Source organism: Bubalus bubalis, chromosome 5 (genome assembly GCF_019923935.1).
Source record: "Bubalus bubalis isolate 160015118507 breed Murrah chromosome 5, NDDB_SH_1, whole genome shotgun sequence".
NCBI lineage: Eukaryota > Metazoa > Chordata > Mammalia > Artiodactyla > Bovidae > Bubalus > Bubalus bubalis.
The window spans coordinates 45440854-45465935 of record NC_059161.1 but is presented as its reverse complement, the minus strand read 5'-3'; the positions used below and the strand labels follow the sequence as shown (position 1 = coordinate 45465935).

The window sequence follows — 25082 nt, the reverse complement described above, 5'->3', positions numbered from 1 at the left end:
AGGGTTTCAAAGAGTTGGAGATGGCTGAAGTCGGACTTAGCATACATGTGTAGTACACTTAGTAGGCACTCAGGAAATATTTCTGGAGAGGAGGAAAGAAGGAAGAAAGGAAATAAAAATGGAAGGAAGAAAGGGAAGTGATAAGGAAAAAGAATGAAAAGAAAGGAGGGCAGTGAACAATAGAATGGCAATATGTTGGATTTAATCATATGCTTAGAATTCTGCAAGGTTGGTTTCTGTAGTTAGACAATGCTGTCACCAAGAGAAAAAAAAAAATCAACTCAGGGTTGCTAAAAAAGAATGAGCAATTTGAAAAGAAGACATAATTATGGCCAACAGTTATGGGCTGTTTTTTTGTACCAGGCACTTTCCTAAGCTCTGTGGTAGGTGTATGGGGAGCTGGGGGTAGGAGGGTGTAAACTCATTTAATCCTCACAATAGCTTTGTGAGGTGGATACTATTATTTATCATTTCTATTTTTCAGATGCTGAGATTGAGGCGATAAAATGTTGACTAAGTTTCTCAAGATAGGAAGCTACAATAGCAGATCTGTGATTTTTATCCAAACAGTTTTGCTCTAGAGCCTAGTTTGAACCTCCTGCTATACATACTACCCCAATAAGTACAAATGGTTGAAACCTCAGATTTTAGCAATTTTGAGAGAAAGCACAAAATTTGAAAACTTTTTTCTTGGTGAGACAGCATTGTCTCCTGGCCCTTGACTTGGGTTTTCAAAACTCCAGGTTCTAGCTGTTGTTCTGCCCTTTGCTGCCTGAAGGCCAGTTTTGGAGTCATTTACCCCACTTATGTCTCCTCTTCTCTCTCTCTGCACATTGAAAATAAGAGCATTTTTCCTTTGTTAGAGGGCAACTGTGAGATAATGTCTGAAATTCATGTTCCGAAGAGGAACTGAGATCTATGTAGTTAAGGGGAATTAATATATGCCTTTCCCTTTATAAATTAAATGGGGGGTGTGTGTATGTGTGTAAAATTCTCTGTCAACCTAGGCTGTTTCCATGCCAGCTCACAGTGCAGAGAACCCTCTATACTCAGAGCAGTAAATATGTATGCATCTATTATATTCTAAACACCTACTGTGTGTCTAAATTAGTTTTGAAAAATAAGATGATTGCTTTATTCTTTTTGCAGCTGGCATGAGAACTTTTCTTAAATAGAGAATTGACTTGGTTGAGAATGCATGCTTGGAATAGAAGCTGAAGGCTGAGTGTGGGGGAAGAAGCTGATGTTCAGGAGAGCCAAGGAGAAACCCATGACTTTTCTGCAGAAAATAGGAAGGATGAAGTCAGTGTGTGTGTGTGCGTGCACACACACATACGCACATGCATACATGCATCAGAAGTATTTGGATGAGGGAGAAGGAGGGACAGAAACCTAGAGCAGCCTTCTCCATGTTATCTTCTCAAATACTGAGTGAATTCTAGAAAACCTTGAATTGATGTGAGTAGCATTCTTATGTCGGAGAAGGCAATGGCACCCCACTCAAGTACTCTTAACTGGAGAATCCCAGGGACGGGGGAGCCTGGTGGGCTGCCGTTTAGGGGTCGCACAGAGTCGGACACGACTGAAGTGACTTAGCAGCAGCAGCAGCAGCAGCATTCTTATGTAGAGCTATGTAATTGATCTTGAGCTCACTATATGCAGACACAGAATGATGGCCCTCTGTCTGTATAAATCTGAGCCAGGAAGAGATTAGCCGATATCCCAGAACAGCATAAAACTTCCTCATGTCATTCATTGGAAGGTCAGAGAAATTCTACATTAAACTCCAAGGACATAGCATTCCACCTGACATCTAGATTGTGGTTCATGAAGCAAAACGGCAAGACCATGACTCAAATATTTAAGATCCCAAGAAACATTTTCCACCTAATATCTTTGTTTTTGTTGTTGTGTTTAGTCACTAACTCATGTCCGACTATTTGCGACCCCATGGACTGCAGCAATCCAAGCTCCTCTGTCCTTCAATATCTCCTGGAGTTTACTCGGATTCATGTCCTTTCAATCGGTGATGCTGTCCAACCATCTCATCCTCTGCTGCCTCCTTCTCCTTTTGCCTTCGATCTTTCCCAGCGTCAGTGTCTTTACCAATGAGTCAGCCCTTTGCATCAGGTGGCCAAAGTAATGGAATTTCAGGTTTAGCATCAGTCCCTTCCAGTGAATATTCAGGGTTCATTTCCTTTAAAGTTGAATGGTTTGATCTCCTTGTAGTCCAGTGGGCTTTCAAGAGTCTTCTCCAGCACCACAGTTCAAAAGCATCAATTCTTCCATGCTCAGCCTTCTTTATGGTCCAAATCTAACATCTGTACAGACTGCTGGAAAAACCATAGCTTTGACTATATGGACCTTTGTCAGCAAAGTGATGTCCCTGCTTTTTAATACATTGTTTGTCATAGCTTTCCTTCCAAGGAGCAAGCATCTTTTAATTTCATGGCTGCAGTCACCATCTGCAGTGATTTTGGAGCTTAAGTAAACTTAAAAAAATGTCTTGGGGAAAGGCAAACCCTTTATTCTCTTTCTGAGTGTGGGGAACTCTCCCCTTCAGCTCTCCTCACCTTTAGCTTCCCGCTATGATTTCTGGTTCCTTTTTTGATTCCTCTTTTCTTTTTTTCCCCTTCTTTTGTCCTACCCAGTTGCAAGGGGATTTTTCTCATTCTTCTGGGTATTTGAAGTCTTCCTTCCACTAATGTTCAGTAGGAGCTCTGAGAGAATTGTTCCATTTGTGATGTGTTGTTGATGTACTTGTGAGAAGCAATGAATTCCACATCCTCTAATGCTGCCTCCTTGACTCCTCCTATAGTTGTGTTTTGGATGTCTTTTGGGGGATAGGTGATCTCAGTATTTTCTCTTACTCTGCCACCTTGGTTGATCTCCTACAGCCTAATTTTTTACATACATAAGTACATCATGAAATGATTAACGTAATCAGTTTAGTAAGCATCTATCTCATAGGTACAAAATTAAAGACAAAGCAAAAACTTTTCCTTTTGATGAGAGCTCTTCAGTTCAGTTCAGTTCAGTTGCTCAGTTGTGTCTGACTCTTTGCGACCCCATGAATCGCAGCACTCCAGGCTTCCCTGTCCATCACCAACTCCCGGAGTTCACTCAGACTCACATCCATCGAGTCAGTGATGCCATTCAGCCATCTCATCCTCTGTCGTCCCCTTCTCCTCCTGCCCCCAGTCCCTCCCAGCATCAGAGTCTTTTTCAATGAGTCAAGTCTTCACATGAGATGGCCAAAGTACTGGAGTTTCAGCTTTAGCATCATTCCTTCCAAAGAAATCCCGGGGCTGATCTTCAGAATGGACTGGTTGGATCTCCTTGCAGTCCAAGGGACTCTCAAGAGTCTTCTCCAACACCACAGTTCAAAAGCATCAATTTTTCGGCGCTCAGCCTTCTTCACAGTCCAACTCTCACATCCATACATGACCACAGGGAAAACCATAGCCTTGACTAGACGGACCTTTGTTGGCAAAGTAATGTCTCTGCTTTTGAATATGCTATCTAGGTTGGTCATAACTTTCCTTCCAAGGAGTAAGCGTCTTTTAATTTCATGGCTGCAGTCACCATCTGCAGTGATTTTGGAGCCCCCAAAAATAAAGTCTGATGCTGTTTCCGCTGTTTCCCCATCTATTTCCCAGGTTGTAAAATTACCCTGGAATACTGTTAATTCATGATACACAACATAGTGATTCGATATTACTTTGTATTTCAAAATAATCACCATGAAAAGTCTAGTTACATGTCACTGTGCAAAAATATTATATAGTTATTGACTGTGTGTCCCCCACTGTGCATTTCATGCTCCTGACTCATTTATTTTGCAACTAGATGTTTGTACCTCTTAATTTCCTCACCTATTTCTTTTTCCCTCTACTCTCTTCCACCTGTATGTTCTCTGTATCTATAATTCTGCTTCTGATTTATTATGTTTGTTTATTTGCTTTGTTTTTAAAATTCCACATTTACATGAAATTATACCTGACATCCGTGCTTTAACTGTAAAATAATAGACACAGATGTTCTAGGAGGAAGTAAGGCAAACTATTTTTTTTTATCATGAAATTGTTGAGTATTGTTGTCAGGAAGAAGGCAGCTAGGAGTTCTGAATTCCTTGGCATGAGAATTTTGTTTTCAAGGGGGAAAAAATCAAAGTATGGGTGATATAAAAGAAATGTTTATTGGATGAGAAGTTATATATTTCATGTCTAGTTTTGGACCTAATTTGTATAGGAATTTTGTATTAGCTTGATTATTACGTATCCTAGTTTCTCTTTTAAGAGTAGAGTTGAGTGAATGAAGAGCTGCACTAAACTCGGTGTAGAGAGCTTTTTTTGGTAGACATATCAGTTATTAAGAGGTGATTTTTGCCAAATCCCCATCTCCAACCTTCTACATATAAAGGGTGAATCAGAAAAGTCACATGGAATTTTCCCTTATTTATAGCTAACTGTTCAGTAGGTTGGAAACATTAATATGTCTGTTCAAATGCTTTTGAAAAAACAAAACCCATTTTTGCCTTCTAATGCCTGAATTGGTAGCACTACGACAGATAAAAGAGGAATTTTTTCCCCTTTTGATTTCTACAATTTGCTTATCGATCTCAGAAGAATTCTAAGAAACTGAACTTTAAAAATCATTTTATGAAATAAGTAAACCAAGGAATTCATGTAGAGAAGATCAACATCAGCAGCAGCGAAAACCAATTTAAAACTTTGAAAAACATGAAATATAAGGCAGATAGCCGAATCATCATATTTTTATTTTTAGAGTGTGCCTCTGAAGTAGGTAAACCTTCATCATTAGCATGAGTATGCTTTTGTCCATTTAAAGTGCTTTTGATTTACCTTCAGGTTATAATCCTTAATTTTTTTCCAAAATGGGAGCCACAGACAGAGTATTAATTCTTACGCTAAGCAGGTTGGATTAACCTAGGCTAAACAGTAATCATATATCTGGTGGTGGTGATCATAAGACATTGTTTTGATCATTCTTGTTACAACAATAATGAAATCATTCCCGTAGCCCTTCTACCCACACTTAATCTAAAGCCCTCATTTTTTTCTCAGTGGAAACAGAACATAGCTAGTGCTCGTGACTCCACAAATAACATGCCATGCACTGACAGGTCTCGTCTGGAACAGAACTCTCAACCAGGATTTTCTGAGAATATTAAACCCTAATTGCCTGAGGGTTCCATTTTATGTAAAAAGTTAACTGCTCTACTATCAGAATGCCACTGCCCCACTACCAACTTTGAGAGAATTCAGAAAATAATCACTAATATCATATTTTGAAGGGCTTAATTTTCTTACGGAATCGCTATTGGGAAAGGAGCCTGGGCAGAATATTACTTCCTCTGCCATTGTCTTTTGCAGTTTTGTGAAGGAACGAATAGTCCAACCTAGGAGAACCTATGTATCAATGAAACCACTGGATAAACTTTTTTTTATAGTCCTTAAAAAGGATCTCACATTTCTGACTCCTGAGCCCTGACAAGAATGTTCAGATTCTAGGTCTCCAGGCTTATAGATGGGCAAAGAACTGCCTGGTGCTTCCAGGCAGGGAAAAAACACAACATATGGTGAAAACAGAGTTGGACATGACTGAGGCGACTTAGCAGCAGCAGCAGCAACAGTGAGCACAGATCTTGTCTTGTCTACCTAACTCAGAAAGTTTGCCATATTTTTCTACTTGATCAATGTTGCAAGTACACTTGTCTCTTAAATTTCGTTCTCAGTGCACCTTCCTTTCTGGTCTTAAAAATCTCTTGACAGTTTTCTGTATCTGAAGTCTTCTTGCTAGTGATGAGACTTAGGGAAATTAACCTCATATTTACAGCTCTAGCTGGTCTGCTGGTTTTTCAAGTAGTCATGTATGGATGGGAGAGTTGGAGCATAAAGAAAGCTGAGCACTGATGAATTGATGCTCTTAAACTGTGGTGTTGGAGAGAATTCTTGAGAGTCCCTTGGACTGCAAGGAGATCCAACCACTCAATGCTAAAGGAAATCAATGCTGAATATTCATTGGAAAGACTGATGCTGAAGCTGAAGCTCTATTTCAATACTTTGGCTCCCTGATACGAAGAGCCAACTCAGTAGAAAAGACCCTGATGTTGGGAAAGATTGAAAGCACGAAGAGAAGGCAATTACAGAGGACAAGATGGTTGGATGGCATCACTGACTCAAAGATAATACTGGAAGTATTATGGTTTAAGGTCTTTCATTTAAATCTTTAATTCATTTTGAGTTTATTTTTGTGCTTGGTGTGAGAGCGTAGTTCAGTTTGATTCTTTTGCATGTAACTGTCTAGTTTCCCCAACAGTGGCCTTGTTGAAGAGGTTGTCTCTTCCTCACCATATATCCTTGCATCCTTCCCCATAGATTAATTCCCCTATGATTGTGGTCTAGTCTCTGTGCTCTCTCTTTTGTTCCAGTGATCTATGTGACTTGTTTCGTCCCAGCACCATACTGTTTTGACGCCTGTAGTTTTGTGGTACAGTTTGAAATTAGGAAACGTGATACCTTCAGTTTTGTTCTTCTTTCTAAAGCTTATTTTGGCTTTTGTGGGTCTTCTGTGTTTCCATACAAATGTTAGAATTATTTGTTCTAGTTCTGTGAAAAATACAGTGTGTATTTTGATAGAGCTTGCATTGAAGCTGTAGATTAATTTGGGTAGTATGGTATTTTAGCAGTATTCGTTCTTCCAATCCAAGACTGTGTTATATCTTTCCATCTGTTTATGTTTTCATTTCCTTCATCAGCATCTTACAGTTTTCCATGTTCAGGTCTTTTACCTCCTTAGATTTATCCCTATATGTTTTGTATTTTGCTGCAATTGTAAATGGGATAGTTTTCTTAATTTCTCTCTCTGATAGTTTGTTGTAAATTGGTAGAAATGCAATAGACTTCTATATATTGATTTTAAATCTTGCATCTTTGCCCAGTTCATTGATGAGTTCTAATTTTTTTTTCAGTGACATCTTTAGGATTTTCTGGGTAATCTGTCACTTGAAAATAACAGTTTTACTTCTTTTCCAGTTGGAATTCCTCTTTTTTCTTGATTGCTGTGTCTAGGACTTCTAATACTATGGTGAATAAAAGTAGTGAGAGTTGGCATCCTTTTCCTGTTTGTGATCTTACAGGAAAGAAGTTCTTTTCATCCTTGAATATGATGTTGGCTGTGGGTTTGTCATTGTTATTGTTGTCCAGTCACCCAGTCATGTCTGACTCTTTCTGACCCCATGGAATGCAACACACCAGGCCTCTCTGTCCCTCACCATCTCCCGAAGTTTGCCCAAGTTCATGTCCATCACATTGGAGATGCCATCCAGCCATCTCATCCTCTGATGCACTCTTCTCCTTCTGCCCTCAATCTCTCCCAGCATCAGGGACATTCTAATGAGTCAGCTCTTTGCATCAGATAACAAAATACTGGAGCTTCAACTTCAGCATCAGTCCTTCCAATGAGTATTCAGGGTTAATTTCCCTTAAGATTGACATGTTTTGATCTCCTTGCTGTCCAAAGGACTCTCAGGAGTCTTCTCCAGCACCATAGTTTGAAGGCATCAATTCTTCAACCCTCTGCCTTCTTTACCATCCAGCTCTCACAACCACATGTGACCACTTATGTGGGTTTGTCATATATGGTCTTTATTTGTTTCTGTTATACTCACTTTGTTGAGTTTTATTTTAAATCATATATAGATATTTAATTTTGTCAAATGCTTCTTTCTGTATCTGTTGAGATGTTCATATAATTTTTATTCTTTAATTTGTTAGTGTACTGTATCACATTAATTTACAGATATTGCACCACTGTTGATTCAGTTCAGTTCAATACAGTTGCTCAGTTCAGTTCAGTTCAGTTCAGTCACTCAGTTGTGTTCGACTCTTTGTGACCCCATGAATCGCAGCACACCAGGCCTCCCTGTCCATCACCAACTCCCAGAGTTCACTCAGACTCACGTCCATCGAGTCAGTGATGCCATTCAGCCATCTCATCCTCTGTTGTCCCCTTCTCCTCCTGCCCCCAATCCCTCCCAGCATCAGAGTCTTTTCCAATGAGTCAACTCTTCGCATGAGGTGCACAAAGTACTGGAGTTTCAGCTTTAGCATCATTCCTTCCAAAGAAATCCCAGGGCTGATCTCCTTCAGAATGGACTGGTTGGATCTCCTTGCAGTCCAAGGGACTCTCAATAGTCTTCTCCAACACCACAGTCCAAAAGCATCAATTCTTCGGTGCTCAGCCTTCTTCACAGTCCAACTCTCACATCCATACATGACCACAGGAAAAACCATAGCCTTGACTAGACGGACCTTTGTTGGCAAAGTAAATGTCTCTGCTTTTGAATATGCTATCTAGGTTGGTCATAACTTTCCTTCCAAGGAGTAAGCGTCTTTTAATTTCGTGGCTGCAGCCCTCCTCCTGCTCCAGCCGCCGCGGCCGCCGCTTCCCGGCTGAGTCCGAGCGGCCCCGGGGGCCCCTGGTGCTTCCAGCTGTGCGGCCCCCTGCCTGTCCCGCCCGGCTGCTGCCCGCGTCCACCCCGCCACGATGGCGACGCGCTTGTGCCGGGAGAAGGCGCAGAAGCTGAACGAGCAGCACCAGCTCATCCTGTCCAAGCTGTTGAGGGAGGAGGACAACAAATACTGTGCCGACTGCAAGGCCAAAGGTCCTCGATGGGATTCCTGGAATATTGGTGTGTTTATTTGCATCAGATGTGCTGGCATCCATAGGAATCTTGGGGTTCATATATCCAGGGTCAAGTCAGTCAATGTAGACCAATGGACACCAGAACAGATCCAGTGCATGCAAGATATGGGAAATACTAAAGCAAGACTACTATATGAAGCCAATCTTCCAGAGAACTTTCGAAGACCACAGACAGATCAAGCAGTGGAATTTTTCATCAGAGATAAATACGAAAAGAAGAAATACTACGACAAAAATGCTATAGCTATTACAAATAAAGAAAAGGAAAAAAAAAAAAAAGGAAGAGAAAAAGAAAGAAAAGGAGCCAGAAAAGCCTACAAAACCTCTTACAACTGAAAAGCTGCAGAAGAAAGAAGACCAGCAATTGAAACCTAAAAAAAGTACCAGCCCTAAAAAAGCTGCAGAGCCCACTGTTGATCTTTTAGGACTTGATGGGCCTGCCCAGGCGCCGGTGACCAATGGGAGTGCAGTTGTGGGGCCAGCCCTGAACGATGACCTGGACATCTTTGGACAGATGATCTCTAACCCCTTACCTGCAACTGTCATGCCCCCGGCTCAGGGAACGTCCTCTGCACCAGCAGCTGCCACTCTGTCTGCAGTGACATCTGGGGATCTGGATCTGTTTACTGAGCAAGCTGCAAAGTCAGAAGAGGTGGCCAAGAAGCAGCTCTCCAAAGACTCCATCTTGTCTCTGTATGGCGCTGGGGCCATCCAGCAGCAGGGTGCTCCTGGTGTGTTTATGGGACCCACGAATCTACCATTTACCTCACAAGCACCGGCTGCGTTTCCAGGCTTCCCGTCCATGAGCGTGCCTGTGCCCGCGGTGCCCAGCCTGGTGGGCAGCTCACTGGGGCCGAGCGCGGGCATGATGGTGGGCGTGCTGGTGCCCAGTGGTTTCATGGGCAGCGCACAGACTGCTGTGATGCCGCTGGTGCAGGGCGTGGTCGGGCCCCCAGGGATGGTCGCTCACTTGGGCGCAGCCCAGGGGAAATTTGGCCTGCAGCCAACTCCGCAGAGTCCGTGAAACCTCCCCCAGGTGAACCAGCAGATGGCTGGCCTGAGCCTGGGTGGCGCGGCCTCGGCGGCGGGCTTCGGGCAGCCACCCAGCACCTCGGCGGGGGCTGCGGGCTGGTCCGGGGGCTCGTCGGGGCAGACGCTCAGCACGCAGCTGTGGAAGTGAGCCCCCGCCGGCATTCCTGCTCAGACACGCCCGGTTCCCCTGTCCATTCATGTACATACATGTTTTTTTCTTTTCCCCCATTTGTTCATATTAAGAGTTACCTGATTGACCGTGTTGGTCTGTACTGATTGAATTTGCTGTGGTGAAAAGCAGGTTGAGAAACTGTTCGAGGGCAGCTTTGCTCACAATTCCCAGAATTTTGCAGACACAGTCTCTGGGAAGCTGCTCAGTCAACGTGCATAATCAGTTTCCCTCTTGATGAAATTATAGCTCTCATGTTTGCATATAAGGGAAGTAGTTATCATGTTAGTAATACCTCTAACAGTATGAGCCCCACCCCCAGATTAGCCAGTAATCCTGTAGGAAGGTACTGTATGATCAAATGTTTAATCATATAAATAGAATGAATGTCAGTGTATCACCGAGCACTGTTTTTTAGTGTATCCAGACTCTTTTATGTCACATTCACCTCACTGTGGTGTTGTTATGATGTGCTTAACAGGGAACGTGGTTAGTGAAAGGAAGATAAACCTGGATGTTATGACACGACTTAGTTTAACACATGTTTGAAGAAGTCAGATTTTCCTGCCTTCCTTGGAATTGGGGTCTTTTCCTATGTGTACACAGTGCTAGCAAGAGGCCTTTCTCCGCACTGGATCCAAACAGGGTAACTGAACAAGCCACTTGTCCTTGAGGTGTGTCCAGGTTTATGACAGTGATTGTGTTTACATTTTATGGTGCCTAGTACTGACAGATGTCATATCCCTGTATTAAACAGATGAATCCATTAAAAAAAAAAAAAAATTCGTGGCTGCAGTCACCATCTGCAGTGATTTTGGAGCCTAAAAAAATGAAGTCTGACACTGTTTCCACTGTTTCCCCATCTATTTCCCATGAAGTGATGGGACCGGATGCCATGATCTTCGTTTTCTGAATGTTGAGCTTTAAGACAACTTTTTCACTCTCCACTTTCACTTTCATCAAGAGGATTTTTAGTTCCTCTTCACTTTCTGCCATAAGGGTGGTGTCATCTGCATATCTGAGGTTATTGATATTTCTCCCAGCAATCTTGATTCCAGCTTGTGTTTCTTCCAGTCCAGTGTTTCTCATGATGTACTCTGCATATAAGTTAAACAAGAGGGTGACAATATACAGCCTTGACGTACTCCTTTTCCTATTTGGAACCAGTCTGTTGTTCCATGTCCAGTTCTAACTGTTGCTTCCTGACCTGCATACAGATTTCTCAAGAGGCAGGTCAGTCATGTTCAACTCTTTGTGACCCCATGGACAACAGTACATTTTGCTTCCCTGTCCATCACCAACTCCTGGCACTTGCTCAAACTCATGTCCATCGAGTCAGTGATGCCATCCAACCATCTCATCCTCTGTCATCCCCTTCTCCTCCTGCCTTCAATCTTTCCCAGCATCAGGGTCTTTGCCAATGAGTTGTTTCTTCGCATCAGGTGGCCAGAGTATTGGAGCTTCAGCTTCAGCATCAGTCCTCCCAATGAATATTCAGGACTGATTTCCTATAGGATTGACTGGTTCAATCTCCTTTCAGTCCAAGGGACTCTCAAAAGTCTTCTCCAACACCACAGTTCAAAAGTATCAATTCTTGGGCGCTCAGCTTTCTTTATGGTCCAACTCTCATATCCATACATGACTACTGGAAAACCCACAGTTTTGACGATATGTAACTTTGTTGGTCGGAGAAAGCAATGTCTCTGCTTTTTTAATATGCTATCTAGGTTTGTCATAGCTTTTCTTTCAAAGAGCAAGCATCTTTTAATTTTGTGGCTGCAGTCACCATCTGCAGTGATTTTGGAGTCCCTGAATATAAAGTCTGTTACTGTTTCCATTGCTTCCCCATCTGTTTGCCAAGAAGTGATGAGATGGGATGCTATGATCTTTGTTTTTTGAATGTTGAGTTTTAAGCCAGCTTTTTCACTCTCCTCTTTCACTTCCATCAAGAGACTCTTTAGTTCTTCTTCGCTTTTTGCCATAAGGGTAGTGTCATCTGCATATCTGAGGTTATTGATATTTCTCCTAGCAATATTGATTCCAGCTTGTCTTTCATCTAGCCCAGTATTTCATATGATGTACTCTGCATATAAGATAAATAAACAGCATGACAATATACAGCCTTGATGTACTCCTTTCCCAATTTGGAACCAGTCCATTGTTCCATGTCCGGTTCTAACTGTTGCTTCTTGACCTGCGTATGGATTTCTCAGGAGGCAGATAAGGTTGTCTGGTATTTCCATCTCTTGAATTTTCCACACTTTGTTGTGATCCACACAGTCAAAGGCTTTGGCATAGTTAATACAGCAGAAGTAGATGTTTTTCTGAAATTCTCTTGTTTTTTATATGATCCAACAGATGTTTGAAATTTGATCTCTGGTTCCTCTGCCTTTTCTAAATTCAGCTTGAGCATCTGTAAGTTCTTGGTTCGCATACTGTTGAAGCCTGGCTTGGAGAATTTTGAGCATTACTTTGCTAGAGCATGAGATGAGTGCAACTGCTTGGTAGTTGGAACATTCTTTAGCATTGCCTTTCTTTGGGGAATACAGATAGATAGGTAGATAAATAGATGTATATATACATGTCTTATTTGAAAGGTAGGACATCTGAGTCTTTAAAGGTATTAAATTAAATTAAAGGTATGACATCTGAGGCCTTAAATTAAATCATCTCAAAGGGTTTTATCATTTATTAGAGTTACTTTTTTTAGTCTCTTCCTATCTAGCTTGCTCTTTAGTTTGTCTGCTCTTATTTTCTAATCTTATAATGAGAATGCTGGTAATCAAGCATGTTAAAACCTGCTTATTTTAAAAATAGACTCTGAGTGAATGCTTAAATGAGTTTAGAATGATTTTTTATTATATGTGGCCTTTGTGACTGATCTTAGCTTTTAAAAACTAGATTGAATTTATCTTTGTTTTGTCGTTTTGTTTGCTCTTTCTATTTCATGATAAATTTCGTGCATAGATCATATCTGAATTAAGATAAAAACAGATGAATTCATTTTGATCATCACATTTTCAATCTGGAATACAAATCCTGTTTTTACATGAATTTTTAAACTTTTTCCTCCTGTGGAAATTATGGCTCAAAAAATGGAAGATTTTAAAATACAACCACATAGGTTACTCTTAATTCCCACACTCATAACCTTGGTCCTTTGAAATTCAACAGACTGAGAGGCAGACCTTAATTCCACACCCAAGACCAGAGGTGATGATTGTCACATGCTGGGGACATGAATTGATTAAAGTGAGAGTCAGAGAGGCTTCCGTGTCCTTCATAGGTGGCCAGGTTTAAACTAGTAAGCTGATCATACAGAGGTTTACAGGCTGATATTAGGTAAAGCAGAGCAGCTTATTTGTCACTTCTGAACATTGTGTCAGATGAATGAAGGACAAACAACAACAAAATAAAAGTCATAAAAATGGATCTTTTTTCATGATTCTGTAATTCGATGAAATATATTTACTACATGTGAAGAATTGAATATGTTGGGGTGTTTGGGGGGTCTGATCTTAGAAAAAAGACTTCCTTTCCTATCTGAATTCAGAACCCATTGAAACTCACAACCAGAAAGTAAAGCAGTTAGAGATCACAGTAGCTCCTTGATTGCTGACAAAGCTATTATATTGAAGAGTATTTGTGAACATGGGAGACTTAATCCTAAAGCCTAGTACCTAACTGACTAGTCACCCACTGGGCTGGGCCTCTCTAAATCAGCAGATTTGGATAGGGGCTTCCCCACAGGAAAGCGATGGGCCCAATAGGCCAATTTCTCTTTACCAATCCTCTACCTAAGTCAGCCCAGATCCCCAGAGTGGAGTTAATTGGGGAACAGAGAGAGGCAAGAGAATTCAGCTAATGGTGCTGCTTTCACATGGAAAAGGGACATAAGGAGTGGAAAATATACATCGCTAAGTATCAGGGGTGTTTATAGATATCTGAAGTCCAATATTTGTTGTCTGCCCATGTATGGTGCTTTGTATATGCTAGCTTGTTTAGTAAATTACCTTTTGCCCCAACCCAATCCTACAAATATTGTGAAAGAGTAATTATAAATATCATTATATGCATTTTATACATGAGAAAATGAAGCCTTAGAGAACTTACTTAGCTTGTTCAGAGAGTCATAAATGATGATAAGATCTTATATCCATTCTTCCCACATCTCAGTTTTTCATGTTAATAAACCTGAAAATACTTACCCAGGCAAGTAAGATTTCTTCATTGAATATTGTTCTGAAGTTGTATTGGTTGATAATTGATTGATAAAACAATTCAACGTTGAGGGGAAGAATGGGGGGAAGGGATATTTAGGGAGTTTGGATGGACATATATATACTGCTATATTTTAAATGGATAACTAAGAAGGACCTACTGTATAGCACATGTGTGTAGCACATATATAACCTCTTTTCAATGTTATGTGGTGGCCTGGATGGGAGGGGAGTTTGGGGGAGAATGGATACATGTATATGTATGGCTGAGTCCCTTTGCCACTCACCCTAAACTATCACAACATTGTTAATTTACTACAACTCCAATACAAAATAAAACTTTTTTTAATGTTTTGTTTTGAATAATTTTAGATTCACAGAAAGAGATGCAAAAATAGTACAGAAAGTTCTCTCTATGTCCTTTACTCAGTTTCCTCTAATTCCAGCATCTTATATATTTATAGCATAATTTTCAAAAATGGGAAATTGATATTGGTACTACATTATTAATGAAACCTTACTCAAATTTTACCATTGTTTTCAATATTGCCTGAATTTTTTTTGAAGGCAGCAAGTGTATTATATTCATTTTCACATCCATAGTGCCTTCTGTAAGTCTGGTCTAGAATCCAGCATCAGTAATTTTGTTGTTGTTTAGTTGCTAAGTTGTCTGTCCATGGACTTCCTAGGCAAGAATACTGGAGTGGGTTGCCATTTCCTTCTTCAGGGGATCTTCCTGACCCACAGATCGAACCCACATTTCCTGTGTCTCCTGCATTGGCAGATGGGTTCTTTACCACTAAGCCATTTATAGGGTCATAAATGAATAGATTTTGAGATTCATAGTGTTCATACAACATATGTATGTTTGTGTGTATATATGTCCCATAGGTTTAGAAGCACATACAAAAGTCAGAAGCTGTGATTTGAATGAATGCTATTTAGAACTAAATTTCATATTAGACTTGGTAAAGCAAAGCCCTTTAAAAGTGAAAAATTTTCAGAAACAGAAGAGAATGTACTAATCAAATTGAAAGAAAAATACGTACCTTGAAAGGTAGTAAATAGGCTAAAGGCTATCATGTGACATTTATTTTATTAATTGTGTACATGTGTGTTCGTGAATGTACATTTCATATCTCACATTAGTAAATGCCTGAACAAGAGAAGCAACAGTTGCTGGCAATTAGTCCTGTATTTCTAGGCAGATCACAGGTTGTAGGCATTAATGTTAAATTAAATCATAGAAACTCTCTTATTTGAAGAGGAAATCCAAGCTGATGCTTTTAAGTCTTCTGTTTTCTTTTGCAGTGAGTTCAAGAGATAGCACTAATGAAATGTGGATCTTATTATCACAATATTTTCTATCATTTATAACCAAAGAATGTGAAAACAGGAGAGAGGCAATATTCGAAGCACAATATTATTCCTAAGCTTAGTGGACTCAAAAATAGCCACCTTTCTGTTTTATCAATCACCTTTTAACCAAACTGAAAATATTTATATGATAAAGTGTAGAAAGACAAAAACATGGCATTATTCTTAGCTAAGCAAAACAGATATACAAAATTCTTATGAGAACTATTTTTTTTCTCAAAAAGTTCAACTTTTAAAATGCTTTAATCATTTTATTATTGTTATTTAGATGGAAGACGTCATAGCACGCATGCAAGATGAAAAAAACGGAATTCCTATTCGTACTGTCAAAAGTTTCCTCTCCAAGATACCTAGTGTCTTCTCTGGTAAGTCTGCATTCAGTGTAACACTATTTCCTCCAGAACTTTTCACAAAACTATTTAAAATCTGTTCTAGCCATTTACTTATTGAAGCTCTTTCTAACTCATTATTCAATAATTATTTATAAAAACTCATGATATGGTCAACATTATGTTGGATACTTGACAGTAAAACAAGTCAAAACTGCAAAAAAAAAATCATAATCTTACCAAAATTTAATTGCAAAAATGTAATAAATGTGAAATAATAGAAAGTAATATTAAAAATAAAATGTATGAGCCAGTATGATGTAGATTATATACAGAAGTTAGGAGGGTGACTGAAATCAATGAGGAGTCAAGAAAGGGTTCCTGAAGAGTAGTGATAAGCTGAGTTTGAAAAATGAAGAATTTTATCAGGCTTAAGACTACAACTGCAACAACTCTGCATGTAGAACTTGGAGGGACCAAACTGCTGAGAACTGGGTGGATAGACGGGAACGGCTAGAGTTGGGTCAAATAATGAGGGTTTTTGAAAGCCAACCAAAGAGTTTAATTCTGATACAGTGGGAAATATGGAGACATGTACAATGTTTGCTGAGAATGTTACGACGAAAGTGTTTAGAGATATGTGCTCTGGCTACAGGAGACAGTGAAACGGCCAAGCTCAGGGGACTCGGGTGTGCTCTGGCCTTGGCTTGCACAGGTTAGAGAAGAGAACAAAATCAGAAAGACCAAAGCCTTAGCAGTGATTAAGCATAGTAAGGAGGCTGGTGCTGAGCATGTGGGTGGGGGGGCGGTGCTTGATGAGAGTCATCAGCAAGAGTTGTACTATGCATCCTTGTAAACAAGGATCAAAAGAAGACCAGTGATCGGGAAGAATTCAGCCTTGGGACTATGCTAATAATTAGGACCAGAACACAAGTAGGCAGGCCCAGGTGTTGGTGTTTCATAACTGCATTGCTCTCAGATGAAAGAGAGAGCGCAATGGAGCAGATGAAGGCTGAAATAAAATGATATTTTGCTCTAATGAAATGTATTCTCTTTTTTCCTGTTACTGTCTTTTAAGCCCACTTTGTTCTAGTTTCTTGTTCTTCCTTGGTGATGCCTTATATTTTCCCACATCTGGGACTTCCTTCATCACTCGCCCACTTCCAGACTTCTAGGTCATTCAGACCATTAAATACTGTCCATTCTTCAATGGTTATCTCAGAAAGCTCTTTGGAGAAAACTATTCTGAGCCTTTTTCTCTGTTCTCTCAAAACATGTTTTGCTATTGTTTTGCCTCTATTATTATACCTCACCTTGGCTTATAGTTATTTTCTGTATGTCCTATGCGTGTGTGTGTGCTAAGTCACTTCAGATGTGTCCAACTCTTTGTGACCCTGTGGACTGTCAAGCTCCTCTGTCCATGGGATTGGCCAGACAAGAATACTGGAGTGAGTTGCCATGCCCTCATTTAGTATGTCCTATATCCTCAAGTAAATATTAAACTCCTTGCCATCAGTAACTCAGAGAGTTAGCTTTACCTTTAAACACAAAATGTGAAAACTACTTGTTATTTTGTCAACCATTGAAAAAGAGAACGTATCTCCTTAAATACTTCAATACAGGGGCTGTAAACTGAAATGGGTTCAGAATCCAGGCACATAAGTTCACTAAGTTTCGCATCTGAACTGGGATTGTGGTCAATTTAGTAGTGCGTAGCCAGCTTCCCTGGTGGCTCAGTGGTAAAGAATTCACCTGCCAATGCAGAAAACATGGGCTTGCTCCTTGATCCAAGAAGATTCCACATGCGGTGGAGCAACTAAGCCCATACACCACAACTATTGAGCCTGTGCTCTAGAGCCTGGGAACTGCAACTGCTGAAGCCAGTGTACCCTAGAGCCCATGCTTTACAACAAGAGACTACAAATCGAGAACAGTGAGAAGCCTGAGAACCACAACTAGAGAGTAGCCCCCACTCACCCCAACTAGGGAAAGCACACTCGGTAACAAAGACCCACCGCAGCCAACAATAAATAAAAGTAAGTAAAACTTATTTAAAAAATAGTGTGTAGCCCATCCAAAGGCATTTCAGTTCAGGAGTTTTTAATGACAATATACATGTGCAAAAATGGCTGAATGTAAAAGGATTGCCCATCAGTTTAAGCTGACCTTCAGGTTCGCATTATCTGCTATAATGGCAAATTTAAAATTTTAGTCGAGTTCTTCAAGTAACAATACCTCATACAATTCCAGCATAATATCATATTAGAACTCTGGATTGACAATATTAAATCTTTAATTAAAAAGCAAGAATGAAATTGGGCCGTGAAGTGCCTGACATTGTTTTAAGGTTCATTAATATACACCAACAATGTTCGTTGTGAAATAAAGAGAATATTCAATGACATTGTTCATATTACTATAATTAGTTTCTAATTATCATTCTGTGTTTCCTAGAAACATTTAGGAGCTTTTTACTTCATAGGTTCAACTAGAAGCTCTGCTATAGATATAATTTGTATGTCTAGTATTTTACCAACCTCTTTGTATTGATGTCCCCAAATTATAATGGTCTGAATCCTCTCTACTTTATTAGCAGTTTTTGGTCATTTTTAGTAATTTTCCTCTTCTTCTATTTCTTATGGTGATTTGGAATTAATTCCTATGTTCTTTTGTGGCCTGACTTGCTACCCACTGCCTGCTCTCCTGCCTCTTTTTGCGTCTCCTTCATCTTTTACTGCAGAGTTGCTAATGAAACAAGGAATCTACTAACTTTAGGCCCTTATATCAATCAGAAACCAACTGTGATGAGTGATGTAATGTATGAGAGGAGGGTAGTGTGATTGTTGAGGGAAGGAGTCTATTTTGTATGGACCATTCTACAAGGGAAAAACTGTCTCAAATATTGTTAAGCTATTTCCTTAAGTTTACCCATTTATGCTCCCTAAAGCCTTGATGAACAAAGCACGGTCCATGAACCAGTAGTATCAGCATCATATGGGAATTTATTAGAAATACAGCATCTGGGCTCTCTCCAGACCTACTGAATCAGAATAAGAGTTTTAACTAAAGTGTAAGAAGTATATCCAGTAGTTGTGTATGGATGTGAGAGTTGGACTATAAAGAAAGCTGAGTGCCAAAAAATTGATGCTTTTAAACTGTGGTGTTGGAGGAGACTCTTGAGAGTCCTTTGGACTGCAAGGAGGTCCAACCAGTCCATCCTAAAGGAAGTCAGTCCTGAATATTCATTGGAAAGACTGACTGAAGCTGAAACTCCAATACTTTGGCCACCTGATGAGACTCATTGGAAAATGATCCTGATGCTGGGAAAGGTTGAAGGCAGGTGGAGAAGGGGACAGAAGAGGATGAGGTGGTTGGATGGCATCACCAACTCAATGGACATGAGTTTGAGTAAACTCTGGGAGTTGATGATGGACAGGGAGGCCTGGCGTGCTGCAGTCTGTGGGGTTGCGAAGAGTTGGACATGACTGAGTGACTGAAATGAACTGAATTGAAGAGGTGCTGCCAGACCAGGTTCCAGGCCAGCACTTGTTTTTTACTGGGTGCAGTGGCCAACCTGTTTGTGCAGAGCTTTCTATTTCCCTCTGAGGTCCCTGCTGTTTTTTTTCTGAAATCTGTCCTCAGTCAAGCCCACCCCAGTTTGCCTATTGGTTCTTTGTTGTTTTGGTTTTGTTTTGATTTATTTCGCTTGCAGGAGGGATTTGAAAGAAAATCTAGTTCCTTCTATTTTGTTTGTTCCAAGCCAGGAGCCTCCTCAACCTCTAAGACTGAGGGATGTTAACAGTTAAGTGGAGGTACCTGACTCTACTAGGCAATACCCATGCATAATAATATGTCATGGTGACTAATAATGCTCACATCTGCTTCAGGTGAAAACAGCTGTATTTTGAACACGATGATGCAATTTCATCTTCTCACAGCGTCTGAGAGCCAAACTCAGAATCATGGCTGTTATTACAGATGGACTTCAGAGATTTTTTGTTTGTTTTTCCCTACCTCTTGATAAATGCTTTCCTCCAGCTAAACATCCAAGACTTCTCTATTTTGGTTTTGGAGTTGTTAATTTTAGCCTCCTGGTTTCCATGGTCCCAACATCAGAAGAAAAATATTTGGATGAACACTCCGCGCTGGTCTCTTAAGCTATGGGATAGATGGCTTTGGGCAGGACAGTGTCCCTTCACAGCATTGTTTTTCTCCAGAATTGCCTTCCCATTTTTCTCCAGAATTGCCTTCTCAATTATTTAAGGTAAGTTAGGTAGTTCCATTGGTGTTACATGACTGGACCCCCTCAAGTTCAAGGGGTGAAATCAGTGGTGGACATTTGAATGTTCTCATATGCTGGACATTCAGTATTTCACTTATTCCAGATCATGGTAAAATAACATTCAGTATTTCACTTATTCCAGATCATGGTAAAATAAGCCTTTACCCACTGAATGAGTTTAATTTTCTTCAATGGATTGACTAGGAAATTCCTGAATTTCCTGATAAGTCATAGCAGGAAATGGTGTAGGTTTTCATTAAACCTGAATTGGGCCACCCTTGTGAAACAGCCCACTGAGATCAAATAATTCTGTAGGATTTCCTGTTGAGAGTGAAAAGTGAAAGTATTAGTCGCTCAGTCGTGTCTGATTCTTTGCAACCCCATGGATTAAAACCCACCAGGCTCCTCCATGGAATTCTTCAGGGAAAAATACTGGAGTGGGTTGCCATTCCCTTCTCCAGGGGATCTTCCTGACCCAGGGGTTGAATCTGGGTTTCCTACATTGCAGGCAGATTCTTTACCATCTGAGCCTGTTGGTGAAGTGAAGTGAAAGTCGCTCAGTCATGTCCAACTCTTTTGACCCCATAGAGTATACAGTCCATGGAATTCTCCAGGCCAGAACACTGGAGTGGGTAGCCTTTCCCTTCTCCAGGGGATCTTCCCAACCCAGGAATCGAACCCAGGTCTCCCGCATTGTAGGCAGATTCTTTACCAGCTGAGCCACCAGGGGAGCCCAAGAATACCGGAGTGGGTAGCCTATCCCTTCTCCAGTGGATCTTCCCAACCCAGGAATTGAACCGGGGTCTCCTGCACTGCAGGTGGCTTCTTTATTAGCTGAGCTACCAGGGAAGCATCTGTTGGTAGCTAACAAATAAAAACACCCTTATTAAATTATTTAATGAATTTGAAGACTGAATTTACTGAACTTGTTCTCAGGGACCAAAAAGGCTGGTGCCTATTCCAAATCAGCAAGGACTGTATGGAGGAAAGAAAGTGCTCAGAAATAAATTAGGAGTTCTAAGCCACCATTTCTGCATTTCATATATTTCTGTGTTTTGTCTTAATAGCTTGAGGAGGTTCTCCATTATAAGCCCATTGATACTTAAGGAGTTGCCTCTTTTTGTTGCTCATCTTTTCCAACTTAATTCCATTCTTCATCTGAGTTTGTCACTGTTTTTTTTTTTCATTGGTGTATCCAGGGTTCTTTTCTGGGAAATCTCACGGACAGAGGATCCTGAAAGGCTGTAGTTCATGGGATTGCAAAAGAGTCAGACACAACTGCATACATGCACATAGTTGCTTTACAGTTTGTGTTAGTTTCTGCTATACCAAGAAGTGAATCAGCTGTATGTGTACATGTATCCCCTCCTTCACCTCTACCCATCTAAGTCATCACAGAAAAAAAAAAAAAAAAAAAGAAGCCCGAGCTGAGTTCCCTGCACTATAGAGCAGGTTTCCACTGGATATCTGTTTTACATGTGGTAGTGTGTATATGTTAATTCTAATTTCCCAATTCATCCCACCACCACCCCCATCATGTCCACAATCTGTTTTCTACATCTGCATCTCTATTCTTGTCCTGCAAAGTGGTTCATCAGTACCATTTTTCTAGATTCCACATATATGCATTAATACACGCTATTTGTTTTTCTCATTCTGACTTACTTCACTCTGTATATTGGACTCTAGGTCCATCCACATTTCTAAAATTGACCCAATTTTCCTTTTTTATGGCTGAATAATATTCCATTGCATATATGTATGACATCTTTATCTATTCATCTGTTGATGGACATTTAGGTTGCTTCAATGTCCTGACTGTTGTAAACAGTGTTGAAATCATTGGGGTACATGTATTTTTTTGAGTTACAGTTTCTCAGGGTATATGATCACTTTTAACATTCAGATGAAAAATTTAAAGTTATAGAGATGTCCTGTACAGCATAGTGCCTCAAGTTAACAATATTGTATTGCATATTTTCCCTGGAGAAGGAAATGGCAACCTACTCCAGTATCCTTGCCTGGAAAAGCCTATGGGCAGAAGAATCTGGTGAGCTACAGTCCATGGGGTTGCAAAGAGTTGGACATGACTGAGCAACTGAGCAGGCTTGCATTGCGTATTTTAAAACTTGCTAAAATGGTAGCTCTTATGTTAAATATTCTTACCCAACATTAATTAATTAAGACAGGAGGAAATTTTAAGGGGTGACAGATATGTTTACGACATGGATAGTGGTGATGATTTCACCTATTATGCTGCTGCTGCTGCTAAGTCGCTTCAGTCGTGTCCGACTCTGTGCGACCCCATAGACGGCAGCTCACCAGGCTCCCCCGTCCCTGGGATTCTCCAGGCAAGAACACTGGAGTGGGTTGCCATTTCCTTCTCCAATACATGAAGGTGAAAAGTGAAAGTGAATGAAAAGTGAAAGTGAAGTCGCTCAGTCGTGTCTGACTCTTAGCGACCCCATGGACTGCAGCCTACCAGGCTCCTCTGTCCATGGGATTTTCCAGGCAAGAGTACTGGAGTGGGTTGCCATTTCCTTCTCCAAAACTTAAGTTGCTTTTAAATGAAATAATTTGAATATGTCCTGCCTCTTATATTTTCTTCTTCCAAGGCTTGTATGAATATTTATTAGTTATCAGGGAGAAATGATCTGTGTAGCCTTAAAGTTATCTTGTGGGTAGCTACATGGGTAAGAAGAAAAAGGAGAAAGCTTGATGATATGAACTGGCTGAATGCAAATTTAGTTAGTGTATATTTTACACCTAAAAGTTTTTGAGAAAGCTTTCAAGGTGACTTATGGCTTAAACCTGTCTACATTTGGAGTCAACTTAAAGACAATAAAAATAAATAATGTGAAATATTTTTCATAGAGACTGTCTAGGTAATTCTAAGATACTTCTAAGAGTCTAAGATACACTTTTCTGAAACTGACATCTTACTGTGAAATATTTTTCATCTATCATTGGAATGGCTAGCATGGGTTCTGCAGAAACTCAGAGAGAAATAGATTGCTTTTCAAAACAGTTGTAAAATATTTTGGCATGAATCATGCTTATAATATTTTGCTTTTATAAATAAGCTAAATATGAACCTGAAAAAAAATGGCATACTTGGATTTTATCCTTATTTTTTTATGTTGATTGTTACTGGGAAATTCAATATTTCTGTGTGTGGTACACAGGAAATGAGCACTAAGTGGAAAATTATTGTAGTTAATACCAATAATATTATTACTTTTATTACCACTTTCATAAGCCTGGATTAGGCCCAAATTAGACACTCTCTGCCCTCCTAGATAGTTCATGTGTTGCAAGACCATGAGTAAGTACCTATGTTGGAGACTCTGTAGCATGTAGCTCAAGGTTTTTTTAGTACGTCCTTAAAAGGTATTTTTTGAATGCCTTCATTAATTGGTGATGATTCCCCACATTCTCAAGGTGTAGCTTATAGATTTTAACACTGTTTAATGTATCCTATCTCTTATTTCTCACAAGTAACTAAGCATATGAAATTGAAATCTCCTAGGGAGATGAATGGATGTTAATGGCTCTTTCATATAGTATCATTGGAACTTAAGATCATTACATATGGATATTGATTTTTTCCTTAAATAAATCACATTTTGGCTTTCTTAGCTAATTTTTTTTCATTATCATCATGTCAATATCCAGCTAATTGTGCCATCTGTACTCTTAGTGAAACAATAGTGTAGTGAAAGTCAGAGACAACCTTCCAAATTTGTTTAGGGAGATTTAACTGATGTGGGTATGTTAGATTTTCATTTTGTATTTATCTACTCTGTGAAATTTTTCACAAATGTTGACCTTTCTTTAAAGCAACAGACCTGAAAACCTTAATTTTGTTCATTGGTGAGTTATTTTCTAAAATCCTAGAAATGATAGATTGCTAAAGAAAAGCCTATCAATGTGGAGCTTTACTTCTTTTAATTAATGCAATAGCATTGCTTTCTTTTGGGAGGAGATCAAAATTGACTATAGAGACAGACAGTTAGTTGGGATGACACTAAAGCCTTAATTATCTCCAAGAATGAATAAATCTTGATGACTGAATTGCTGGTCTGGATATGTTTTCTGAAATGATGAATCAGTGCACTATAATCGAGGTACACCATTTTGCTCTGCCTTTTTATCCTGATGCCATCTAGGTTTCTCTTCATTTCTGTCTCTCTCTCAACATACTTTGAAGGGCTTTCATTTTTCACATCCTAGAAATTCTAGGGTAGAGAATTATTCTGTCCTTATCCCCATCCTGCCCTATCTGCATCCCCAAGCCAGCCTGTATTAATCATTCCTTTCTTTGGGTTTTTCTAGCACTGTGCCTTTTAAAAAAATGTACTGATTTTTTAATTGAGTGATAATTGCTTTACAGAATTGTGTTGTTTTCTTTCAAACCTCAACATGAATCAGCCATAGGTATACATATGTCCTCTCCCTTTTGAAACTCCCTCCTATCTCCTGCCCCATCCCACTCCTCTAGGTTGACACAGAGCCCCTGTTTGGGTTCCCTGCGACATACAGCAAATTTCCATTGGCTATCTATTTTACATATGGTAATGTAAGTTTCCATGTTTCTGTCTCCATACATCTCACCCTCTCCTCCTCTCTTCCTGTGTCCATAAGTCTGTTCTCTATGTCTGCTTCTCCATTGCTGCCCTGCAAATAAATTCTTTGGTACCATCTTTCTAGATTCCATATGTATGCACTAGTATACAGTTTTTATCTTTCTCTTTCTGACTTACTTCACTCTGTATAATAGGCTCTAGGTTCATCCACCTCATTAGAACTGACTGACTCAGATACTTTCCTTTTTATGGCTGAGTAATATTCCTTTGTATATATGTACCACAACTTCTTTATCCATTCATCTGTCAATGGACATCTAGGTTGCTTCCATGTCCTAGCTATTGTAAACAGTGAAC

The 25082-nt window shown here is 39.9% G+C and overlaps 2 protein-coding genes across 9 annotated transcripts in view; both read left to right on the top strand.

The window, feature by feature from the left end:
• The window catches only part of RGS7 (regulator of G protein signaling 7), a 484679-nt gene that overhangs the window by 261429 nt on the left and 198168 nt on the right, over nt 1-25082 (top strand). For 5 of the 8 annotated variants that reach the window (XM_025285993.3, XM_025285995.3, XM_025285994.3 and 2 more), the window contains exon 3: nt 15797-15893. In XM_025285993.3, coding sequence (XP_025141778.1) covers nt 15797-15893 — 97 coding nt within the window. Of the gene's footprint in view, nt 1-15796; nt 15894-25082 lie in introns of those variants that run through there. The other 3 variants (XM_044943054.2, XM_044943055.2, XM_006073857.4) reach the window with 2 other exon arrangements.
• LOC102413561 (stromal membrane-associated protein 1-like) lies at nt 8526-10698 on the top strand. Its single transcript, XM_044943056.2, is given in 2 exon segments — nt 8526-9000; nt 9002-10698. Coding segments are annotated over 2 exon segments (1338 nt in total). The 5' UTR covers nt 8526-8571; the 3' UTR covers nt 9911-10698.